A 22,993-nucleotide genomic window follows, 5' to 3' on the forward strand; every position below is an offset into this window, starting at 1 on the left:
AACCTCTGTCCACATTATAGTCACCATCTCTTCGATCCAGCAGAGAGCTGTTGCTTATCAGCCCTGTGGATCTGAGTTCAAGTCTTGCCAAGAATGCACTTTTGAGGAACCTTTGAGTTTTTGGGAACATGTGAATTCTAATTTCAAACATAAACCGTGAGTAGATTATAGCCTTCTCATTGGGTCAGTGGACAGAACTGTTGTTAATCAGTTCTGGAATCCCTCCCCGGTTGATATGAGTTAAAGGGTGTGTGGATTGGTGGGGGAATGAATGAAATGGTGAGTGGGTGTGGCCGGTTAAATTATTAAAGGTTGATGGATGAATGGGTGAGTGGCCAGTGAATCAGGTTGGATGTGAGGGAGTGGATGGATGGGAGAATAAACAAGGATTATCAATGTCGTCTAATGTTGTCTATAAACTGTGTCATATTCTATCTTAAAAAAACGACGTGGGAGGCAATAATAAATAATTTTTAATGATGGTAGGCGATGGTTTTAAGATCTGCCAATTCATTCATCCACCTCATTCAACACATATTCTTCAATTCACCCATTCACTCATCCATTGACTCATCCTCTGCTTAGTCCTTAGGTTTCAAAAACGAACATCATTCAACCCATATGCATCATCACCAACACCCCCACAAGCTTCCCATAATAAAATGGCAGAAATCAGAACAAGGCCTCCAGAACTCATCAGGAAACTGATCTGATCTAGATACATGCTGGGATCTCGGTTTTAAAGGACTCAACAATTCACAGGATATCGTTTCTTAACTTCATTGTTATTCTTAAATGTTTCTGATTTATTTTGTGAATTGACTCCCTGGTCCAGCAATTTTGCTGCACTCATTTATATATATATATATATATATATATATATATATATATATATATATATATATATATATATATATATACATACACACACACACACACACACACACATACAGACACAGGGGTTTAGTAGTTCAAATAATGGCTAAACTATGAATTCTGTGATCAAGGTAACAATCACAAAGTACAAACAACCAGCAGTACCAAATGTAAACCTAAATAACCATCATCTTTTCTCCCCTAACAATCCAATCAGTCCTCGGGCAGTTATTTTATTGTAAAGCCATCTATCACAGCCCAAGCACAGACTAGGAACACGGAGAGTGATATGGAACACAATAACGCTAGATTGTTTTATTTATGTTTTTTTTGTTGGTAAAATAAAGAAACAGGTGCTTATAAAATTCTCATCTTTAATCAGTTCAAAAAGTTCACAACAAATCCATCACTTGAGAAGGGATATTTTCCATTAGATATTAGGTAATTATTTGGATTTATACATTCTTTCCCTAATTAAGCTAATTGGCAATTACTTTTGCTCTCTGGAAAAAAGCCTTTTGTTTATTTGGATTGATCTTAAAACAGTTACAAATGACAAAGGAAAAAAAATATATAAAATAAGTAAACCAAGGTTGTATTGGTTTCTAAAGGTAGTGAATTGAAGCACTACAGGATTATGGTAAACAACGTAAATTAGTAGAATTCAAAATCCTTGAAAAGCTGTCAGAGTGAAACAGGAGTTATAAAGATGCAACCAAACCAAGAACCCATAAATATATCCACTGCTTCCTTAAAACATGCCATTAATGAAGGCTCATAAATGAGCAACAGTCCTCTTAGAGGAAAACAAAACTCTGATGTCGACCAGGCGACAGCACACACGCACACACACACCAAAAAAAAAAAAAAATAGAATAAGGAAGAAATAATCATCCATTTTCTGTTCCCACGGTATTCATAATGCGTTACAGTTGGGAGGATATGCACATTATCGACTTTGTTTTCCCTTAAAAAGAAAAAACAGATTCCTGTCTGGCCGCGGCCAAACATCCTATTTTCCCCCTCCTTTTTGTTTGTTAATTCAAGGCCTACATACAACTCCACGCTCTGTGAGAAGAGCAGCTTCTCTTCAAGCCTCCATTCAAAACGCATCCAGATTCACATCATTGGTGCAGTGGGGGCACCAAACATGTGTCCATTGCCACTCCTCTAGAAGCCTCCATTCTGATGCCTCTTCACACATGCTTCGCTTCGCCACACACACACACACACACACACACACACACACACACACACACACACACACACACCGTCTGCTTAAACTGTGCGTATATATAAATATATATTATAAACAATTATGTGGACGACAGGGAACTGAAAATATAAAAAAAACAAGAAAAAGGAGGAGAAAGGAAGAAAAGACAAAAAAAGAACATGTTCACTTTTCCAAACTGTCGCAACCTCATGCAAGTTCTTGGGATGTGTCACAGATCAAACAAACTTCAGTTGAAATAACCGTTTTGTAAAGATATTACACCAAGTCACCATACAAAATGCCTATGATGCAAAAGAGCCACAGGGTGACATGGTTATCATTTACATATTGTTGGCATTGTTTTGGTCGATAAACATCCAATGGGATGCCCCGCTCTGCCGGCACATGGGGGGGGGGGGGGGGGAACGCCCCTTTTGGGTTCTGCTGTGGTGTCACTTCATGCGGTTAGCTTCTTGTTTCTCTCCTACGTTTGCACGTTTTGTTTGCAGAGGAATGGGGGGAGGGCTGTACAGTTTGTCAAGGGAACGAGGGGCGGAGGGGGGGGGGGGCCTCAGTCACACATCTCCTCGGGGATCTCGTGGGGGTTGAGGATGCCTGGCACAGACAGCTGGATCTTGTGCTTCTCCTCCTGGGACTGGCGCAGCGACGCCTCCCGCTCCTCCAGGAACAGGTCTGTGGTGTCCTCGCCCGCAAACTCCTGGGGGGCAGAGAGAGAGAGAGAGAGGGGGGGGGGGGGGGTTACCTATCCCAACAGTCCTCACTGCCGCTTCCATCCCCATGTTATGGTCTCCAGCTTTGTTTAAAAGGGGGCAGCCCGTGGACCCGTAGGAAAATGTTATTTATAGAAACAAGAGCCGAGTGGCACTGCCGTGCTAATGATAAACCTCGTTGTTAAAAATAGCCCCGGCCATCCGGAGGTGAACAAAACACTGGGCACGCAGTGGGCACGGTGCAATAGCCCCGATGTCGACTTAAGGACACAAAGCAGAGCTCGAAAGCAGAGGCTGGCCTCACCTTGATCTGGACTAGGAAGTCTCTTAGGTGCTCCTTGAAAGCAGGTATGTCCTGGTTCAAGCTGAACAGCCCCGTCACAAACACCTTCACCTGGGCACTGGTCGAGACAACACACAACCTGGTGAGCATACTTGCTATTCCCTCAAAAGACAGCTTCATTGTGTGTGTGTACGTGCGTGCGTGCGTGTGTGTACGTACTCCTGTAGGTGAGGGAAGGCGGTCTTCAGCAGGTTGGCGACGTACTCCTGGATGAAGACCTGGTTGCTGGTGGGGGCCGCGGGGTTGAGGGCCGTACTGATCTTGCCCTCCTCCACCAGGTTGAACAGGTAGGCCAGGATGGACGCATGCATCGTCAGGCCTGCAGCGTGCACACACACACACACACACACACACACACACACACACACACACACACACACACACACACACACACACACACACACACACACACACACACACACACACACACACACACACGTTATTACCACTGCTGGATATTATGATATAGAGGCCTACAGCAAGGGTTCAACGACAAATGTACATTTCTGTGTGCAAAGTATTCAATAATAGCCGTCTCTCTAGGTAACCTTATTCCCCCCACATGAATAACATTAACGTCATTAACCCCAGAAAGGACGTTTCAGAGGGGGGAACACTGCTCTATGGCTAGTGTTATAAAATGAATGGTTCTGACATGATCCCAACGTTCCCATCCAGGCAACCAGACTGGAGGGGGGAGTGGGGGGCCGGCTGAATGGCTCACCGGCCGTGTGCGACGTGTCGGTGACCACGGAGAAGATGTGCTGCAGGATGTCACAGAAGTACGTCTGGTAGAAGCTCTGCGCCGCCGCCTCCTCCTGGGCCACGTTCTGGAGGAGGGTGTAGAGGATCTGCAGGCCTGGGGAGGGAGGGAGGGAGGGCCAGGACCACACACACACCGTCACTGGATGACCCCCTGCCAATAGGAGTGATGACGTGTGGAGTCATGGGTCCAGGGTCGTACCGTACACTGAATTCTATTGCACTAAGTGTCTAGATTTGTACACAATGGGTTTCGTGAATCAGAACATACACATGATTCATCTGTAATGCACCATGTTCTCAGGTTGATCTCAGTGTTGGGTCCTGTGTGACCGAGCCCTACCAGTGTCAGCCACGTTCCTCATGGTGTGCTTGAAGGCCCAGATGATGGAGTCCAGCACCAGCTTGAACTGGGCCGGCGGGATGGCCAGGAATGCAGGGAAGCAGTGGGAGTTGACGGCTTGGAGAAGGTAGAAGAAATGGGTCCTGTGCTCCGGGAACTCCTCGAAATTCTATCGCCATCAAGGAAACGGTGAAACAACCATTAGTGTGTACTGGTATTCATCTGAACTGGTATTAGTGTCCTCTATCCCTAGCTATAATTCATTGTAATTATTTAGTTTTTGATATATTGTTAACTTTAACAAACACAACCTTGTCATCCATCCATCTATTTTCCTCCAGGGTGCGTGGAGTGAATGAGCTTTTTTTAGCTACAGTGTCTTCTTGTGACGCAACCCTTCAACACAGATCATGTAACACTGGAACCTAAACGACCTACAGGCCACGCCCCTCCATATATGGCCATCAAGAGCGCCCACACTAGTCATGGTTGCACATGACGTCGGAAAGTATGTGACAACTCTCCGTAACGCAAAGAAACCAACTACCACCCCCGACTGTAAGTCTCAGACCTTAACGCGTCAGGTGGCGGTCAACACTGCGTCCGGACGTAAACCAGCCCTGTGCTCAGTGTGCTCCTGAGGCCCCACCTTGTTGATCATGTTGAGCGTGCACTCGAAGACGGCGTCGAAGATCTGGGGGATCTCGCCCGTGATGTGTCCGCCCAGCTTGTTGACGATGGTCGCCATGGTGCTCAGGACCTCGGGCTCCCGGGCCGCCGGCACGTTGCGCTGGTAGTCGATGAGCACGGCGTCCAGCAGCGGCGGCACAAAGTTCTCCCCCACCTGGTGGGGAGGGGGCGGATGTGGTCAGGGACGGGCGCCCCCTGGCACGGGGTACCTCTGAGCCTTCACCGGTCGACGCTGTCGAGTCCCTGCCCACTCAAGGACATAATAATTCTGTGATTTGATTTTCTGCGGAAGCTAATGACTGGTGTCAGGTGGGGCTCGGCGCTGCATGTTCTCTCTCTGAGCCGGCCGGTGTCTTGTTGGCAGGACTGGAAGCACAGATATGATGATGGATTCCATGGGACTAACAGCATGGCGATTCCCATAGTGAGGGATTGGATTCTGCCTTTGAAGTGTCTTTTAGCCTCTGGGCTCTCGCTGTTGTTTAATGTTTAAAAAATGATTCCTGTTTAAAAAATAAATAAATGTAGGTAGAAGCAAGGGGGTACAATTCTAACAATTCACTTCCTGACCTGGCCCAGCCTCTGACAACAGCACAGGCAAAATAAAGTGTCTAAATCATGAAGTGAAACGAAAAAGAGATTCAGGATAACTAAAAGTGCATTCTTATTACTTTAAGTATACTTCTTATTGCCATCAGCGGATTCAGATGATTCTAGAGGTTGGTCATTGTCGAGGTCAAGTGTACTCAAGCACAGAGCTGCACTGCTGTTGCTCACCATCTGTGGATCGTTGGATCGGCTGACCCAGCCTGAAATCAGTTTGAGCGTCTCTCGTTTCACCGTCCGCATGCTCCGGATCAAGGGTTGCTTGGTTACCATCTCACCTGCAAGGGACATTGATGAGCACCGACTCTGGTCACATTCTTCAAAAAAGACTTTACAGCCTCAAAAGCAGATCGGAAACACTGTTGAAATGCATCGGTAAATAGGAAAACATTGAGTCAAATAAATAGTCAGAAAGACCATTAAAGGTTTCCCCGCTCAACTCAAAGATGAATCCTGAACACACACGCACACACAAAAACATTCCAATAATTATACCATGTCCAAATACAGGTTCCCTTTAACCAAACCAACCCTGAACCCGAGCGCCACACGGGCCCCCCCCCACGGGCCCCCCCCCACGGGCCCCCACCCACCGTTGGTCTGGATGGCCGCAGAGATGTTCTCGCTGAGGCACTTGTAGACGTTGAGCATGTCCAGGTAGATGCGGCCCAGCTGGATGACGAAGGGGTGGCCCACCGCCTTGCAGGCGCGCACGTTGGTCTTCAGGATGCTGCCCAGCTGCTTCACCGTCTCTGGGTCCTTCAGGATGTCCACGTTCTGCAGAGGAGGGGGGGGGGGGGGGGGGGGCAGGTGAGCACGGCTCTGCATGGTGACGAGGTGAGGGACTGTCTTTTAAGAGCTCATGTGCAATACATTGAGGAAATTATTTGTCTGGGGAAATGCTGTTCTGTAAATAAGCGCCTGCTGTATTTGAAATGCATCACTATGCTGATTGAGAAGTTCATTAATTAAATTTTAGTAATATTATGATAAAGGGGGTGCGTGGCAAGAACTTTGAGAACCACCTAATTAACTAAACACAGCAGACACGCCCCCTCAAATTAAAAAAAATTAAATTATAATTAACAGATGAGACTACTCCAAAAATGATTGTTAATCAAATGTAACATCACAAAGAACAAATCCGACCGCAGTGTGGTTTGAGGATCGTCGGGGGCGCTGGAGGTACCTTAGTGGCCTGCTGGATGATGCTGTCCCACACCTGGTTGGGCAGCATCATGTACTTCTCTATCAGGTGCTCCTGGACCGCCTGGTCCGTCTGGGCCCCAATCATATAGCCCACAGCCTCGTAAAAGGTGTGAACCTGGGGACACAAGAAATGCATGCATTAGGTGAAGGAAGAGTCACAGGCTGTCTGGACATCTTTAAAGAGACACACTAGACTGCTTTAGTGAGGTGGCTGGAAGCTAAAAAATATGTACCCCCTTGATCTGGGTTCTATGACGGAAACACATCGATAGGAAAACATACTACGCATCTGATTACCACAGATGTTTCAAAGATACAAAACAGATCACGTATCTTATTCAAATAATCTAAATTTGTTGGATTGTGTTACAATACTAAGGAAAAGGACATTTGGGGACATGAAGATTAGCTTCCAGGTTGAACTTAAACATGTTTTAGCGTTTCCCCTACATGCATCAGTGGAACAGCGCCACTGATGGAATACTAGCACCACTGCAAATATGTTTTATATATCCATGTATATATTTGGATTCCTGCGCACGGACAAATCAACCCAGTGCACCTCCCACACACCTCAGCAGCGCTGCTGGAAGCAGCAGTGTGTGTAGTACCTGCTGCGGCTGCAGGTCACAGATGATGGTGTTGATGTTGCTGAGGATCTCGTCGATGAAGGGCATCACCTCTCCCACCTGCACCTGGACAAAATGGCGCCGGCACTTCTGGGCGATCTTGATGAAAGTGTCGCACGCCATGTCTTGCACACCGTCATGGGTCTCTGGCGGAGAGAGAGAGAGAGAGAGAGAGAGAGAGAGAGAGAGAGAGAGCGAGAGAGACGGGTGAGGCATTGCTGAGCACACTGAATCAGCACACACACGCACACATACAAATGCATGAGGTGACTTCCATGAAGTTGCTAAGGCAAACGATGAGCAAAAACTCCAAATTAGGAAGTGGAGACAGCATTTGTTCATCTGATGCCTCTTTTACAATCAGGCCTAAAATAAAAAAATGTTTGGTTCCGGTTTCCGACCGACCCTGTCAATTTATGTGCGACCCAAATTATGTTATGAGCTTTAAAAAAAAAAATATATATATTTTTTTAATGCAAACTATAATTACGTTTTGGTACAGCACCTCTTCATTCTATACAAGGTTGAGAGAATTTTCTCGTTTTTAAATCATTCACTGCCGCTGGAAAAACTAAAATAAAAAACTAAAATAAATTCCCTACTTACGCATGACCTCAACTGACAACCAACAGGAACCAAACTTTTTTTTTTAGGCCTCAGTAGCAGGAGTGAGGATGTAAGTTAAGAGTATAGTAGGCCTAATCCATAAACCCCATCAGTTTGTCAATGCTTTATTAACCTCTCTGGAACACGGTAGCTTATAGGTCCACACAGTGTCCTATCTAGTGTTAGTGCTATCCGTGCTAGCCCCCGGTGCTGTCCAGCTGCACTCACCATGCATGAACTCAAAGAGCTTGTTGACCACCGTCTTCAGGAACTTCCAGTGGGCCCGGAGGAAGCGGGGGTACTGGCCCACGATGTACATGATGTTGGAGGCTATGATGGCCTTGTTGTCCTTGCCCCTCTTCTGCTCACAAAGACCCAGCAGATCCTGGAGGCAGAGAGTGCGTCACGAACATATCACACCCCGCCGCTTGAGTGTTATCGCTGGTGCAACAGAATATCGTCTCATATCGACCCAGTGAGAGAGACTCCCCCGTTTGACCCGAGAACCGTCTGCACTCTGCTGAACTTTGTGGTGTGTGTTATTTATGTGTCACATCTATTAGTCAAATTAGGGAAATGTGGTTGTTTTCCTGGTAAGTCTGCCGAAGGCAAGGGCCCCATGCAGAGACAAACTGAATATTCCTCGTGCAGGGGCAATTAAAAAGCATGAGCTTTTCACAATGAATCCATGCTGAAAGAATACTGGCTGTGCACAGTGTAATTCTCATGTGGGCATGTCATTAATAATCCTGGAATCACTCCTTAGTTACAGCTGGGTTCCGAAATACTGAGAGTTCGGTCGGCTGTGGGTCTCGAACACGTTCTAGGAACAGGGAAGTGGGCCTCAGGCTGAAAAGGGTTCAGAACCCCAGGAACGGTGTTATGGAACAAACCCTGGCCCACAGTCTAGTGGTTTGGCTACCACGGTGGCGTACGCACCTTGATGACGGTGACCAGGAACCTCTTCTCGTCCTCCTCGTGCATGGCGCCGCTGATGGAGCCGATGGCCCAGCACAGCGTGTTCAGGTTCTTCCAGGACCACTCGGTGCCGTTCACCTGGTTGTGGAGCTTCTCCGTCATGATGCGCTCCGTGTCGGCGTAGTCCAGATGGGTCAGGTACACTGCGGGGTCATGGACGGGTGAGTGGGTTAAGTAAAGGAAGATTAGTACCGCCCCCCCCATTGAGATTAAGCCCGCGTAAACGATTTATGCTTTGGTAGATTACAGGTGTGGCATGCCAGCGGGAATGAAGTGGTTCTGCAGACTATACTTGAGCACGGGGTATAAAGGAGGGTGTTTATAACCATTAGAGCAGTCATTCTATGGAGACATATTATAGGGTAAGGGTTTGTTTCCATCATTTTTGATAGTATGCTTTTTTTTTTACTTCCACTACCGTCTTGTACTTAGTGCTGCGACTCCCAAATGTCTTGCCTTGGATTATTCCCTCACGTAGTCTTTAAAAAGGAAAAAGCCAAGGAAGAGAGCGAGAGGTGAGGGAAGGCGCGGCCGTACCCAGCGTCTCCCTCATGTTCTTGTAGAGGTTGATGGAGTCCGTGTCCTTCATGAACTCCCGCACCACCTCACCCTGGTCGTTCTCCACCACCAGCACCTCCTCCGGCTTGGCCATGCGGCTCACCATCAGCAGGCGCACCTGGAGCAGGGGGCAGAGCACCTGGTCAGGCCCCCCTACACACACACACAGCCTGCTGTCCCCTCACTGGGGACAATGGGTGTTGAACCTTCTCGGTAAGGGCGTGTCCACCGCAATTTAGTCTCCCCCTCTTCCTTTTCCATTTGCAACATGTCACCACGTGACTTATCATACGTTAAGTTACTGGAGCAACCGTTAAAAATCATATACATTTTTTTTTTAAATAAAAATCTGTTCGGAAGGGCTGGCTCTGGGAGCGACCACGCCTCCAGGCGCTGATGGAGTAATTTGTCATAACACGCTCGGCCGTACGAGGTTGTCTGTAATCATCACCTCAGTATGGGCAGCGGCTTGCCTGCCAGCCCTCCTGAGTGGGACCACTTCCTGAGCCTTCCTGATAAGGAAGCGGAAAGGACCAAAAAAGTAAAGGGCAAAAGTACACAGCATGGAGGGTTCAACAATCCTTTACAAATTACTTAAAGCGTCTCTGTTTGATATAGTAGACGATCTGATATCCCACACACATGCACCCGCCCCAACCTTCCCCATCACACTAAACCCCCGCTACCTTGGAGAGCACGGGCAGGTAGAGCTGTCTGCGGGGCGGCACGTCAAAGTGCTGGTTGCCGGAGAGCAGGGGCGAGGTGGAGGTGGAGAAGGGGCTCTCGCGGTACAGCTCTGCCGCCAGGTGGTTCCAGTACTCCAGGCAGATCTTGAAGATCTCCGTCTCCTCTACCTCAGACACCAGCAGCATGTAGTGCAGGGCCTGCGATGAGAGGGTGGCAAGTAATGCAAATAGTGATTCAAATAGTGCTAAATCTAAAAAATAGAGCCCGCCATCAAGACCTCCAATGAGGATGCCATTACCAGAGCAAATCACTTAACAAACAAGGTAATAAATAAATAATAAATAAAAGAGACTACAGCCCCCCTGGGGGAGACCAAGATGAGATATGACCAGCCACTTAAAAAATAACAACGGCAATGAATCATGCTTAACAATGTACCCCGATAAGTGGTGGGAAGACTGCATATTTATCAAACCCATTCGACAGTTTTCCCCCTTAATAAGTTAATGTTGCAGTTAGTGGACAACAGCTCGGAGATCGTCTAGCCGTCCTTGACAACAGGCTGGGGTAAAGGGACTATTTAGAGGCAGCGGCGCGGCCTCACCTCCATCAGCGTCTCCCGCAGGTTCAGCCTCTTCTCCACCAGCTGGCCGTGCTCCTTCAGGAAGGTGCAGAGGAACAGGCTGAGGTTCTGGATGAAGTTCTGCTCGTCGTCCTTCCCGTTGGCGTAGGCCAGCCGAATGTTGGTGTTCAGGGGCAGCATCTGAACGGAGAAGGAAACAGACCGACGGTCAACACTGGCTCCTCGTCGTTTGGGATCTTCCGGATCACCTTCAAGTCATTTGGGACCTCCTAAATACCATCGAACCATAGTGTCTTGTATTGAATTGAGATGCAGGCATTGAGGAGCAAGGAGTTAGCGAATATGGCTCTACAAGAAGGCTGTTGACATTTGGGATCGAACACTGTAACGTTTCGACTGGAAGACGAGCACCGATGCCACCAGGACACTATCCTGCCCCGCTTGCTCTGATACTCTCCTAGTGTCCCGGGACAAGGCCATTAAAGAGATAAGACACTGTATAGGTCTTACCTGTTTGAGCTGACACATGGTCAGCGTGAAGAGGGTGACGAACTGCTCTTCGTACTGGCTGACGCTCACGCCTGCGATCTCCGTCAGGCACTTCAGCGTCACGTTGCGGAACATGGGCACGTTCAGGAACTGACGGGAGGCAAGGGCCACGCATTAACACAACCGTTCTGTGTTCGTCAGTTGATTCTTGCCGTCGGGATCGTTATTTAAATGAAGTGAGAATACAAAGTGGTATTATCACTTCACTAGCCGGCCAGGTTAGCTCTGCCTGGCATCACGATGTTATAATATATCTGCCTGTCAAGCTACCGGTCAGAAAACAGCCAGAAGCTCATTCCCCAGGAAAATCTCATGAGGAATCCCGTCTGAAACTGTGTCTTTATTTATTTATTTAAAATGCACAGGGAATAAACAAATGTATTGACTTCATTTTCCAGTTTATTTTTTTAACAATAATAAAAAAATAAACACATTTGATATGGGCCTACCTTATACACCAGTGTGCTAATGAGTTTAGTTTCAAAGATGTAACCCAGTGGAATCCAGTTGAGGAACCGTAGCAAGGTCTCCAGGGTTGCGTGCACCAAGGGTGCATTCTGGGAATTCTCCTGGGAGGGGGAGAGCAGCACAAGGAGTTGAAATCCAAATATGCAGAAATATGAAAGGGAGGACAATTCCACACAAAATAACGAGCGCCATGGGAGAGGTGCATCTACATACCATGACAAACTGGCAAAGCTGGAAAATCTGGGAGAATTCGTTGCACATGCTGAAAGAAACCCAACAATAACAAACAGGTCAGAAATCAATTTCCATAAGAATAAAAGGGGAAGATGAAAGGAGTTATTGTTCTATGACCGACAGAGAAGGCCAATTTTATGCAGGGCTTGAGAGGATCAGTTCACAGTGTATGTGAGATGAACATCATGCCCATGTTCTTCAGTAGGCCAGTAATGATTTTTAATGTCTAGAAAGCAGATCCTTACACAGCGAGGCATTTTGTATGTTTGATGGTCCCCAAGACACGCTAGATAATAAGTTTTAATTTACACACGAATCCCGCCTGAACAGATGGTAAACAGTAAATGGACTGCATTTATATAGCGCTTATTCTGTAACCAGTGGCCACCCAAAGCGCTTTACAATATTGCCTCACAATCACCCATTCATACAAACATTCACACACCGACGGCGGAGTCAGCCATGCAAAGGCATCAGCCAGCTCGTGGGGGGCAGTTAGGGTCAGGTGCCTCGCTCAGGGACACCTCGACACTCAGCTAGGAGGAGCCGGGGTTTGAACTAGCAACCTTGCTGTTACCAGCCAACCCGCTCCACCTCCGGGGCTACTGCCGCCCAGATGAACTTCCACAGACCCGCAAGATGGGGGTGTGGCTCAGAGGTCGTAGGTCAGGGTGGTCTGTGGCCGGTGGGTTTCAGTACACGGGGGTGTGGCTCAGAGGTCATAGGTCAGGGTGGTCTGTGGCCGGAGGGTTTCAGTTTACTGACCTGTCCTTGAGGTGCTTTGCCTTGACCTGGGTCATCTGTCCGCTGGAGAAGTCAAACACCTCCTCGCTGAGCAGCTTGAGGATGATCATGTTGTTCTGACACAGGCTCTCGCTTGTGCGACTCGCGCCCACGATGTCACTGATGAAGGTGGGCCAGTGCTTGGGCCACTCCTGCTTCAAGATCTACCAGGAGCAGTGACGTAAGGTTTACGCCTCGAGCGCTGCCCCAGATTCAATCGTTGACATTTGTTTAACAATGGAAATGCACTGCAAGTCTACACACACAAATGTGCTACAGACACTGGCTAGCACCGCTGAGTAGGTGAGTGTAATCTGGAATGTGCCAGGGGGTGCAAAGTTAGCTTTTTCTTATTACCATTATTGCAGAGTCACACACACACACACACACACACACACACACACACACACACACACACACACACACACACACACACACACACACACACACACACACACACACACACACACACACACACACACACACACACAATTGAATTCATTCAAGTGAACAAAATTAAATTTGTGTGGATAGAATTTGCAGTCAAGTCTGCCCATCTGTCTTTATAGCAAAGTCCTCTTTCTAAACAATTTGGAGCACAGTAATTGGGAGCTACCTGACCAGACAAAGAACAAGATGACTTGTTCTTGCTCTTTGAGAGCCAGTAGCAATTCTCTAAATCCTATTATAAGAAAGCAGAGATATTTTAAAATATTAATACAGCCTTAAGATTACTCAAAGAACAACCGTGCCTCACCTGAACGAGGATCATATTCAACTTCCCGATATACACTTTTTCCTTCTGGAAAAGAAAGACAACATTACTTAGAAATGTCCAGAAACATTAATCGGCTGTCTCAACTGTTTTCCTCCACCAGACACATCAAAAGCGCTGGAAAATAGCACGCAAACAAAACCATAATCATTCTGACAAAATTCCTGATCAACAATAATGCATAATCCGAAACAGTTAAGCACATACAGAGGGGCTGCAACTAACTATTATTTTCCTGGTCAATTATCTGACGGCCAGCCAAAATATGTAAAGTACCGTAATTATAATAATCTAGAATTTCTGAAGCATTAGGCAAATGTCTTTTATTTCTACTACCAACATATATTATCAAATTAAGATTTGGTAAAGTTTCTGTCCATCAATTTATCGATTAATTCATTTATCTTTGCAGCCCGTGGACCACAAGTATAAAAAAAAAAGAGATTCATGTTCGACCAGTGACTACTACCGGAAGGCTCTTTGAACTCCTTGACTCACCTCTACATTAGTCGCGTCCGACGAGGTCTTGATAATGAGACCCACAACGTACTTTTTAATACCTGCATGGAAACAGAAAAGTACCACAAGAGAGCCGCCGTTGAGTGGTCTGGGTGAGGGTACAAATACACCCCCCTTATGGTACCACTGACATGACCCGGTGGCGTGGAGCCTTCCTATCTTAGTGGTCCTACCAAAGGCTAATGGCTGGTAGCTCAGCTGAAACTAACCCATCCTAGCCCAGTACTTTCCACTGGTTTAGAAGAGGAGAGGTGCTCTGCTCCATGGCATTAACTCCAGTCTCCAGGTGCCGAAAAACCCAGTAGGGATAGGCATGGATGTAGTGTGCTACCGCCGCTAGAGTTTCTGCCATGGTGGGCAAAACCAAATAAAATTGCAGGGCAATTCAGTGGAAGTTGGCATGCCATTTTCCTGAATGTGGGCTTATTAGGAGCAGGTACCTCCACCTATCACCACCTTGTCTTTTCTCTGCTTGAGATGCTGTCTGCAGAAGTGACATTTGTGAGTGTTATGTGGAAGGGTGTGATGGGCGGAGCCGGAAGCAATTCTCTTTGACACAAAGGGGGGAAAGACATACTTGCCGGTCACCCTGCACTGGGTTTGCCACTTGAACAAAAGTCAGGCATCTACGGTCAGAAGTGGGGAAGTCTTGGGTCAATGAGGAAAGTAGAGGTTTAGCAGAATTATTACGGAAATTAAAGAACTAGAAATATGGGGGTAGAACGATTATAGATTTAGATTAAAGCGTAAGATTATCAACTAAACTGCCCCACATTCTTAAGGGTCCCTCTGCACTGATTGTTTTGAACAGCAGGTGGCAACAAAGTTGAAAATCAATGCTGTAATAACCAACAGCAATATCACAATAAAAATAAAAACAAGGTCACATTTTACACCATCATGGTGTATGCATTCATCGTTTTGTTTTTTGTTGTGCAAGGGGCAATTTCCCTTTATGAAAAGAGCTTCTTTGCACAATGGTTTTTCGTTGTCATTTCCTCATTTGTATAAGCAAAGAATGTCTAAATGACTAAATGGTCAATCTCATGATCAGTTACTGTGTGAATGTTAAGATAATTCATGTTAATGTTTTCAATTGATCCAACACACTCGAATGCCTATAATAGCAGTGATTTCTTCGGCATGACATCACAATTAAAATCTAGACCGCCTTAGCTTGCTTTACTGGTTCACCCTCTCACTGAAGTCATTTTCTAATTGTCAGTCAGAGCCAGCAACAAAAAAAACCAGCAAAAACTGCATTCTCAAATGGTGGAAACTGCTCGACTTGGCAACCACAAGTCACCACGGTCACAGATGAGGGCACCACGTCTTGAATTCTGGGAGGGTGGATTTCGAGAAAACGAGGCACCAGCAGTAAATAACTCTGAGACCGAATTGAACTTACCTTCACATTGATTCCTGGGCAGAATTTTCCACCTTGTTTTGATAACCGTTTCCAGAATTTGAAGAGCATAGTACTGAAAGGAGAAGGCGGCGTTAGGGCTACGGCTGTTACGACAGAGGTCAATAAACAAGCAGTGTACATGTTGAATGCAAGAACCCCTGACAAGTGACATCTTTCATGCACATAGTAGCGTAAGAAAACATTTTGCTTCCCTCCTCCTCTCTTTAAAAGAGTAAGACTGCTTTAATTATATTTTTTTCCTATTGCGAACATCCCCAAAGAAACGCTCAAAAAACAAGTTGTGGTCTAGTGAGTGGCACCCAGACGCTTACCTTCTCTGCGGTGGACATCTATCATGAATAAATGTGTAGCTCAAACCCCCAGGTGCTTTGGCCTGCAGACTCAATCCAGCCCATTCATTTGACTATCAAACAAGTGACCCTAAAACAGCTGTGTTCATCCAAAACGTGACACAGGAATAGGATGTCAACAAACTCACTGCCTATGTGCCGTACAATGTACACAGGAAATCCACCGTGCCACCGCACAACACAGACGCTTCAGGAAAACTTATGAAGGATGGCTTCTGCCGACCAAAGCAATGGCAAACATGCGTCTGTCTGACATTCCTTAAACTGCCGTGTGATTTAGGGTTTATTCATTGGGGATGTCGGCGATATGAAAAATATAGACTAAGATCAGCCTTGTCTCTTCGGTCTCAACAGGCATTAGGTTTGAACGCTGCAGAAGTCCTGCTGTTTCTCCGAGTGTCACACCAGAAAGCAACGGAGAACAGAGGTCCAGGAGGCACTGCTATGACCTGCTGGTGTATATTTATTTCCAAATATATATACATACGTAGTATTAAAAAGGTTCTAAACCCAGTGCCAATTCACAAAGCATCAGGGAATAAACGTCACATATTTATTATTCACACCGATTCAGCCATAACACACGGTGACATTAAATGAGAAAGTCCTGTTGTACCCTTTAACTGGTGTGTCTCATAGGGAACAGCAAGACCCACCACAGGTTGAGCCCTATGTTAACTCCTCGGCACGCTGAGAACAACCGCACAACTTTGCTTGGTTAAATTCCTTATTTTGTTTGGAGCCACTTATGCTATCAAAAGGTCTATGGTTACGATTGACAGTTTCAACTGTAGGGATCATCATCGGTTCAGGAGTGCGATGTGTTGGAAACAACAAGTGGCATGCATTAGAAGAGGTTGAGGCTGGGGAGAGAGGTTGGGGAGGAAAGAGCGAGGGATACATTCAACATCATTATCCACAACAGGAACTAATGTGATATGTTGAAAATGTCTTTCAAGACATGGCCGTTTTCTTGTCGGGTGATTTCTGCACGTGGAGATGGTAAATAATTGATGTGATTGTTCTAAAATCCACATTGTAAAACATCTTGTTTGATGAATTAGGTAAATCAATTGGGTCATTGATGAACAGCAGATAACACCAACACACCTACATCCCATCCAATGATTACTTGATTCTATATATATATATATATATATATATATATATATATATATATATATATATATATATATATATATATATATATATATATATATATATATATATATATATATATATATATATATGACCTTATAAGACAATAACACTGTAGCAGTAAAAAAGTAAATAATCCTATTTGCAAGACCAAAACAACCAAAGAGGTGACACCAGGCATGCATTAACTCCAGATTGCAGGTTTACAGCAATAAGGGCACACAATAGCAGGTGCCACAGACCATCCTGAAATTATTGTTTTGTTTCAGCTAACTAAACCAGAAGAGACACTCAAAAAACACAAGCACTAGAATGACGTTATCAGCAGAAAAAACAGCCAAGGTCCTGCCACTTAGGACTTTCTTAAAGACTTTTTGGAGACATGAAGGAGGACGAACAAGGAGGAAACACAAAAAAGGAAGAGGGTTGGTGACAGAGCCATGATCCCTACAGTTGAAAACCAATCAGAGAATCTAGGTCCTTAAAAGACATCATCTTCAACCGAGCCGCCTGACTGCAAGCCTGTGCCTTCCCTCTGTCCAGTGTAACAGATGCAACAGAAACGGATGAACAGAATTCAGTCAAAGGGAATTTAAAAAAGGGTAGACCTTGTGGAGGCCTGCCGTCAAAGCCTAGCTGTGTCAAGGTGCACAGGAAGACACACCCCGTTTCGTCCTATTACAGGCCTTAAACATAATGGAACATTGTGATTAATATCAAAAAAGTCACAACTTTCAAGTCAATACATTGGCATGTTATCATGACTGAAATGATGGCTTATGAAAACGTCAACTGTTATCCCAAAAGTTTTTAAATTTTTGGCTTTGTACCTTTTTGCTTTTAAACTCAATAACAATTCAAGGCTGTTTTCTCTTCTCCGTTTAATGCCCTCATCTTTGGCTTGTAACAAATTGGGAAAAAATCTTATGCTATTTTGATAGAAGTTAGTATTGAATGCAGTGTTAAAAGCCATTGAATGGGCAAGCAATGCGACCCTTGTTTATAGTCATAAAGGAAATGCCCTGGATTAACCAACTCATTTTCCAGCACAATTACCTGGTAACAAATGCATTCTTACACGCAAAAACAGATTTCCCAATTCTCCCTCAATGTGGCTGATATTGGATGTTTTTATACCCAATTTGCATGATTTGGTTTTCATTTAAAAATTTGTATTGGTTTACAGGACTGGAAAATGTTTTTGTTCATTTCAAGGTTTTCGAGCACGGACGGAAACCCTGTGAATATTTTGTCATGTCCATGATGTTAAATTATGCCTACAAGACCATGATAATAGAAAGTGATAAGAATTGGCCAAGGAGAGTCCCTAACTTTGAGCAAGAACCGGTGGTCTAATGGTATACAAAATCCAGCATGACTTGCTGGATATGAAGTGCATACAAGTGATGCACTTCAGTGGTGCAAAGTGGGGGCAGCAACGACATGGCTCTCCACGGAGGGCCTCTGGGTCACGAGCTAACAAGGGAAAAGAGCAGGGGAGCAGAGGCTGTTGAGTCGTAAGAGGACCTTTTAACAGACAGGGTCATGTTTTTAAAAAAGGGTTCAAGGTGTAATCCTTATTTTTGATCAGAAGGTGGAGAGGCTATATGGCCTCATTTGAATGCAAATTATATCTATAGTCGAAGAGGTGACAGTGCCACAGGTCCACTGTCACCAACTGTGTCCCAGTGTCCTGGGGTAGGCTCCGAAAAGCATGGAAAGCAAGACACTGCCAGGACCAGTGGTGTTGTTCCCAGTGACGCCTGCACCCATGCTGATAAGTCATGGACTGTGTGCGATATATCAAATGGGACCTGCACAACTCACAACGCACCCAAAGGGCGTTCCTCAAAAATATCTGAATTCGATTTGTGTTCTTGTTGTTCCCTCAAATGTGATAAAGAAGGGATGTCAACAGCGGCTACGCCTGCCCCCCTGCACCAGTGCCATGTGAGCCACAGTACACTTACTTTGGTGTTCATATTCTGGGAGAATTCCAGTATGGTGTCGACGCGGGTCCAGGCATCCGGGTGCTCTTTCAAATGTGTCAACACTTCTTGTGCCATTCTTTGCTGCGTTGGAATAGATAACAGTAGAGTGTTGCATTTAGAATAAAGTCCTGAGGATCAAATATCCCAGGTGGTAAACAGGTACATTTTACAGGTGCAGAAGAAACACAGCATTTACAAACTACTGTTAATGCTATCTTAATGCTATTGTACCACTTAGTAGGTGACATGTTTCGGACTTGACATATTTGTACAACAATGCTTAACATACCCTCAATACAATTTTAAATGTCATCCAAAATGTAATACAAAATGCTATGTAATGTAGCAAAAATACAATTTGTTACCTACCTGTGGTCCCACTCCATGATATAAACAGTTTACTACATTATCCAACAGGTTGATGTCCAGTTTCTGGTTAAAGTCCAGCAGCTGCTGTGCTGCATGGTCTGCCAACATTGTCATTATTGCTGGCATAGAGCTCTGAAAAATATGTTTTCATATTGGAGATCAAAACAATTCAACCTCCAAGTCATGTTAAATACAATATCAATATGTATGCATTGTAATCCCGTATGTACATTTTAGGATTCCACTTTAAAGTGAATCCCTTACCCTGGCAGGGGCAACAAGAACAGGTGTAATAGGGTCTTGACCTGCTTAAACACATAACAATCTAGCAACAAAGCGAGTTTTTGCTCCCACCTAAACAAACAGCGGTAAATATTTGTACTAAATGATCTCGCAACTCGTAACTACATTTATTTACAATTTATTGGATCAATCGATCAGCAATTAATTGGCGTATACCAAGCAAACCACATGTGTGTAACAAACGCATACGTCACATTGTTTACATCCGCACAAGGGAAAGCCCACATCTTATAAACATCCTTAGTTGCAAACCCATAACGAAAACCGTATTTACGCATGTCAGCGTTACGTATAACGTTATACGATCACCGTTTCACAATTGCAAACGGTTGACAGTTCATTGGTGGTGAGAGGCTGCGGTTTACAGGTGGTCCTCCCTTGGACCATCACTCTAACCTTGACAGAGCTGCGACCACTCCCCCTTCACAAAGCGAGGGGCGGGAGGGCACGACGAGGAGGTCCAACATTACAAGCCACCCCAATTAAACTGTTGTTTAACGCTACACCGGCCTACACTTTAGACATTACGTAACAAAACCGATTACTAAAAATCCCCTTTCTTTGGGATTACAGCCCTTTGGGTCAGATTGTAAGCAGAAAGTTGACGCAAAGTGCCCAGTAACATCAACTTGACATCCTCTCAAACAAGTGATTTCTTGGAGAGCCAGTGCTGGTTTCACCGTTCAGCGGCAGAGCCGTGATTCACAGGTACACACTGGTGCTGCACTGTTTGGTCAATTAGTGGACAGTAGTCGACCATCCGATTTCGAAAGTGTAACTAACTATGCATTGAGCCAGTGCTAGCTGGTCAGCAATCAGCAGACACTGGCACATGACATTGGTGCTGTTAGGTTAATTCATATTTTAGCACATCAGAACTACCTGGATTATTATTCCCTTAATCACGCTAATGCACTCTGAAGCCTTCCTCTTTCAATGTAACTAAAATACGTACAGAATCGTCACATTGCAACCACGTTACCTACCCTAAAGTCCCAGGCTCTGGCTGAAAGAGCGACTTTTGCCAAATAAGTTATAAGTATACTTTATATATAAACACTGTGTATCACTGCAAATAAAAAACACTATCTGCAACGGTGTCTGTGTCCAGTCCCAGCAGTGAGTGATGTCTGGAGGATAAGAGCCAGGGATGAAAAATCCTCAACTAGCATCCAGGCATCCCACAGAATGTCTATCCCAACACATTATCCTGAATAAAATAATCATTGACGGACAAATTAAGTATTTACTTAAATAATGTTGCAGCGGGGCGGTGTGGTGATGGTGTCCCTGCGCCTCCTCTCCTCTCTCAAGCAACTAACTCGTAACCGGTTGAAACCGGTTCAGACTGGGAGATTCCATCTCGGTTTAGCTTTCAGCCCATGGCGCCGCGCAAAGTTTGGACTGAAGCAACACCCACACTCCATTGCGATTGGTGTCGTCTACGCCAGGGACTTCCTATTCGTGATCCCATTGGACCATTTAGCTGTCGGTCTAATTCAGTTCGCCCAAGCGCCTACGCCACCACTACGCCCGTGGAGAGAAAAAGAGGGCAGACTCCATGCAGAATGGACTCCTCGTTTACAGTCAGGAAAGAGTTGTCACAGTATTACCTTGTTTCTACCTTTTTGCCAACCAGATTTCCTTTTACAGCATGTTTTCGTTATTTTTCTTAAATATCTACATAGTGATGACCTGACATGGAAGGCAAAATGCTATTCATTTAATGCATAATATCATTCTGGCTTGTTACGGATAGTTAATGACATATCAGGAAGAGCTTCCAACTGCTCGGTAAGGTGTCATTATTGAAAACATGATCTATATACACAATCGCGAACCGTTGTCCTGTTGCCTATAAGCTGGTAATTTTCCACCAGCCACGAGTGGGCGTGGCTAGCTGATCATGAACGCACGAGGTTAGAAAAACGACCTCCAGGAGAATAATGTCTCGCGACGCCTTTTAAAGTGCACAGGGAATTGTCGCGATTTCACTTGATAAAGGCTGTGACTGAAATGCACACACGCTCGACTCTGCGTCCTTTCAAATACTTGTGCGACTTTATAAACATGTCAACAGAGGATGCAAACATGACAGCGGTTTTTTTCTAACATCACGTGACTCATACGCTACTTGATGGAAAAATACTGGATTTGAGACGCAAGACAACCTAGAAAAGTCATGCAGGGAGGGCGTGTGGTAGTTTACCTAGCAACAATGTAAATGTTCCGTATGTGTCCGACACGTTTATATCCCCGACACCTTTATATCCCCCTCTGCATTCATATAATGTACTGCGATGCTGAAAAACATCCATTAATCAAGTAGTAAGGTTTTGCAATATCCATTTATTTTCGGGCACAAGATAGAATCATTTTTGCGCAACAGAGTTTATATACGACTACACTGATGATAACAATGCAAGAGATAAGTGACATTTAATTCGCGTTACAAAGTATTTGCTTGTTCTAGAAACTAGAGGCACAGATTTGCTCTAAACAATAACAAACATGTCAACTACCGAGGCAGTCACTTTTTTCATAGGCTAGGCGCATACAATATTCAGTTAACCGGATGCGTCGTTTTTCTTAATAAATCGTTTTTTTAATTGAGATGTCTTTTGGATATCAAAGGATGTAACTTGAACTCAAGGACCGCTTATAACAACAGCATGACACAGAAGACCTCGCGTGTGGCTCATCGCAGCGTGCCGAATCTCCGGATTGAACTGACCCAAACTTGTTCGGTCTGGTTGAGGCGCGTCGGCCAATTTACATACACGATCATTACATCACTAGAAGGTTCATCTTCGAGAAATGAATGTGAAAGTCTCGGGTGGGGTCCGAATAACTACTGAATTATACAAACCTACAGTTGATCTAGGTTAGCTACATGTCTGGGTATAGCCATCGCGGACAGTAGGACTAGTTAAATAAATGCAATTTACGAGTGTTGTTAAAATTAGACCAGTGCAATCAATAGATCTTCAATCAATCTTCCAATCACATCAATGACGCGTTCTGAAGTGTCTGCGAGTAGCGGCACCTTATGCAGGCCTGAGGCGCCATCTGCTGGACAAAATGTATTGATACCAGTGGACAGTGGATCGCAGATGTTTTGTATAAGTAATACTATTCTACTTCTTCATCATTTTCCAGACGCAAGTTTTTACTTACTGAAACCCTATTTTGGTCGAATTAATATTCAGGCCATCTTTTGAAAACCTTTAGCATGTTCTTAATTGTAT

General features: G+C 45.1%; 1 protein-coding gene across 4 annotated transcripts; it reads right to left on the reverse strand.

The window, feature by feature from the left end:
- Positions 1 to 1,230: 1,230 nt before the first annotated feature.
- Positions 1,231 to 21,135, reverse strand: xpo1b (exportin 1 (CRM1 homolog, yeast) b). Of its 4 annotated transcripts, none has more exons than XM_030379912.1 (26): positions 20,996 to 21,135; positions 19,443 to 19,574; positions 19,053 to 19,154; positions 15,554 to 15,626; positions 14,125 to 14,186; positions 13,609 to 13,653; positions 12,834 to 13,015; positions 12,048 to 12,096; positions 11,816 to 11,935; positions 11,328 to 11,456; positions 10,839 to 10,997; positions 10,234 to 10,431; positions 9,999 to 10,055; positions 9,527 to 9,665; positions 8,951 to 9,132; positions 8,240 to 8,396; positions 7,388 to 7,551; positions 6,757 to 6,891; positions 6,161 to 6,344; positions 5,739 to 5,845; positions 4,921 to 5,115; positions 4,272 to 4,440; positions 3,891 to 4,025; positions 3,326 to 3,485; positions 3,128 to 3,224; positions 1,231 to 2,810 (listed from the first exon to the last, which is right to left on the reverse strand). In XM_030379912.1, the coding sequence occupies exons 2-26, from the start codon at positions 19,566 to 19,568 to the stop codon at positions 2,664 to 2,666; spliced, it is 3,273 nt and encodes a 1,090-aa protein (XP_030235772.1). In that variant the 5' UTR covers positions 19,569 to 19,574; positions 20,996 to 21,135; the 3' UTR covers positions 1,231 to 2,663. The 4 variants fall into 4 exon arrangements, with proteins under 4 accessions (XP_030235772.1, XP_030235773.1, XP_030235774.1 ...); XM_030379913.1 differs by lacking the exon at positions 20,996 to 21,135 and adding an exon at positions 20,732 to 20,751; XM_030379914.1 differs by lacking the exon at positions 9,999 to 10,055.
- Positions 21,136 to 22,993: the final 1,858 nt, after the last annotated feature.

The sequence above is a fragment of the Gadus morhua genome, chromosome 15 (assembly GCF_902167405.1).
Source record: "Gadus morhua chromosome 15, gadMor3.0, whole genome shotgun sequence".
NCBI lineage: Eukaryota > Metazoa > Chordata > Actinopteri > Gadiformes > Gadidae > Gadus > Gadus morhua.

What these genes read in the sequence shown, in the direction of transcription:
- xpo1b (XM_030379912.1), bottom strand. Translation starts at nt 19,568, where the DNA reads ATGCCAGCAATAATGACAATGTTGGCAGACCATGCAGCACAGCAGCTG. An exon ending in GCCCAGGAATCAATGTGAAG is followed by an intron (nt 14,187 to 15,553) that starts GTAAGTTCAATT and finishes GTTTCCATGCAG; the next exon opens with GTATTAAAAAGTACGTTGTG. An exon ending in TGCGGCCATCCAGACCAACG is followed by an intron (nt 5,846 to 6,160) that starts GTGGGTGGGGGC and finishes TGTCCCTTGCAG; the next exon opens with GTGAGATGGTAACCAAGCAA.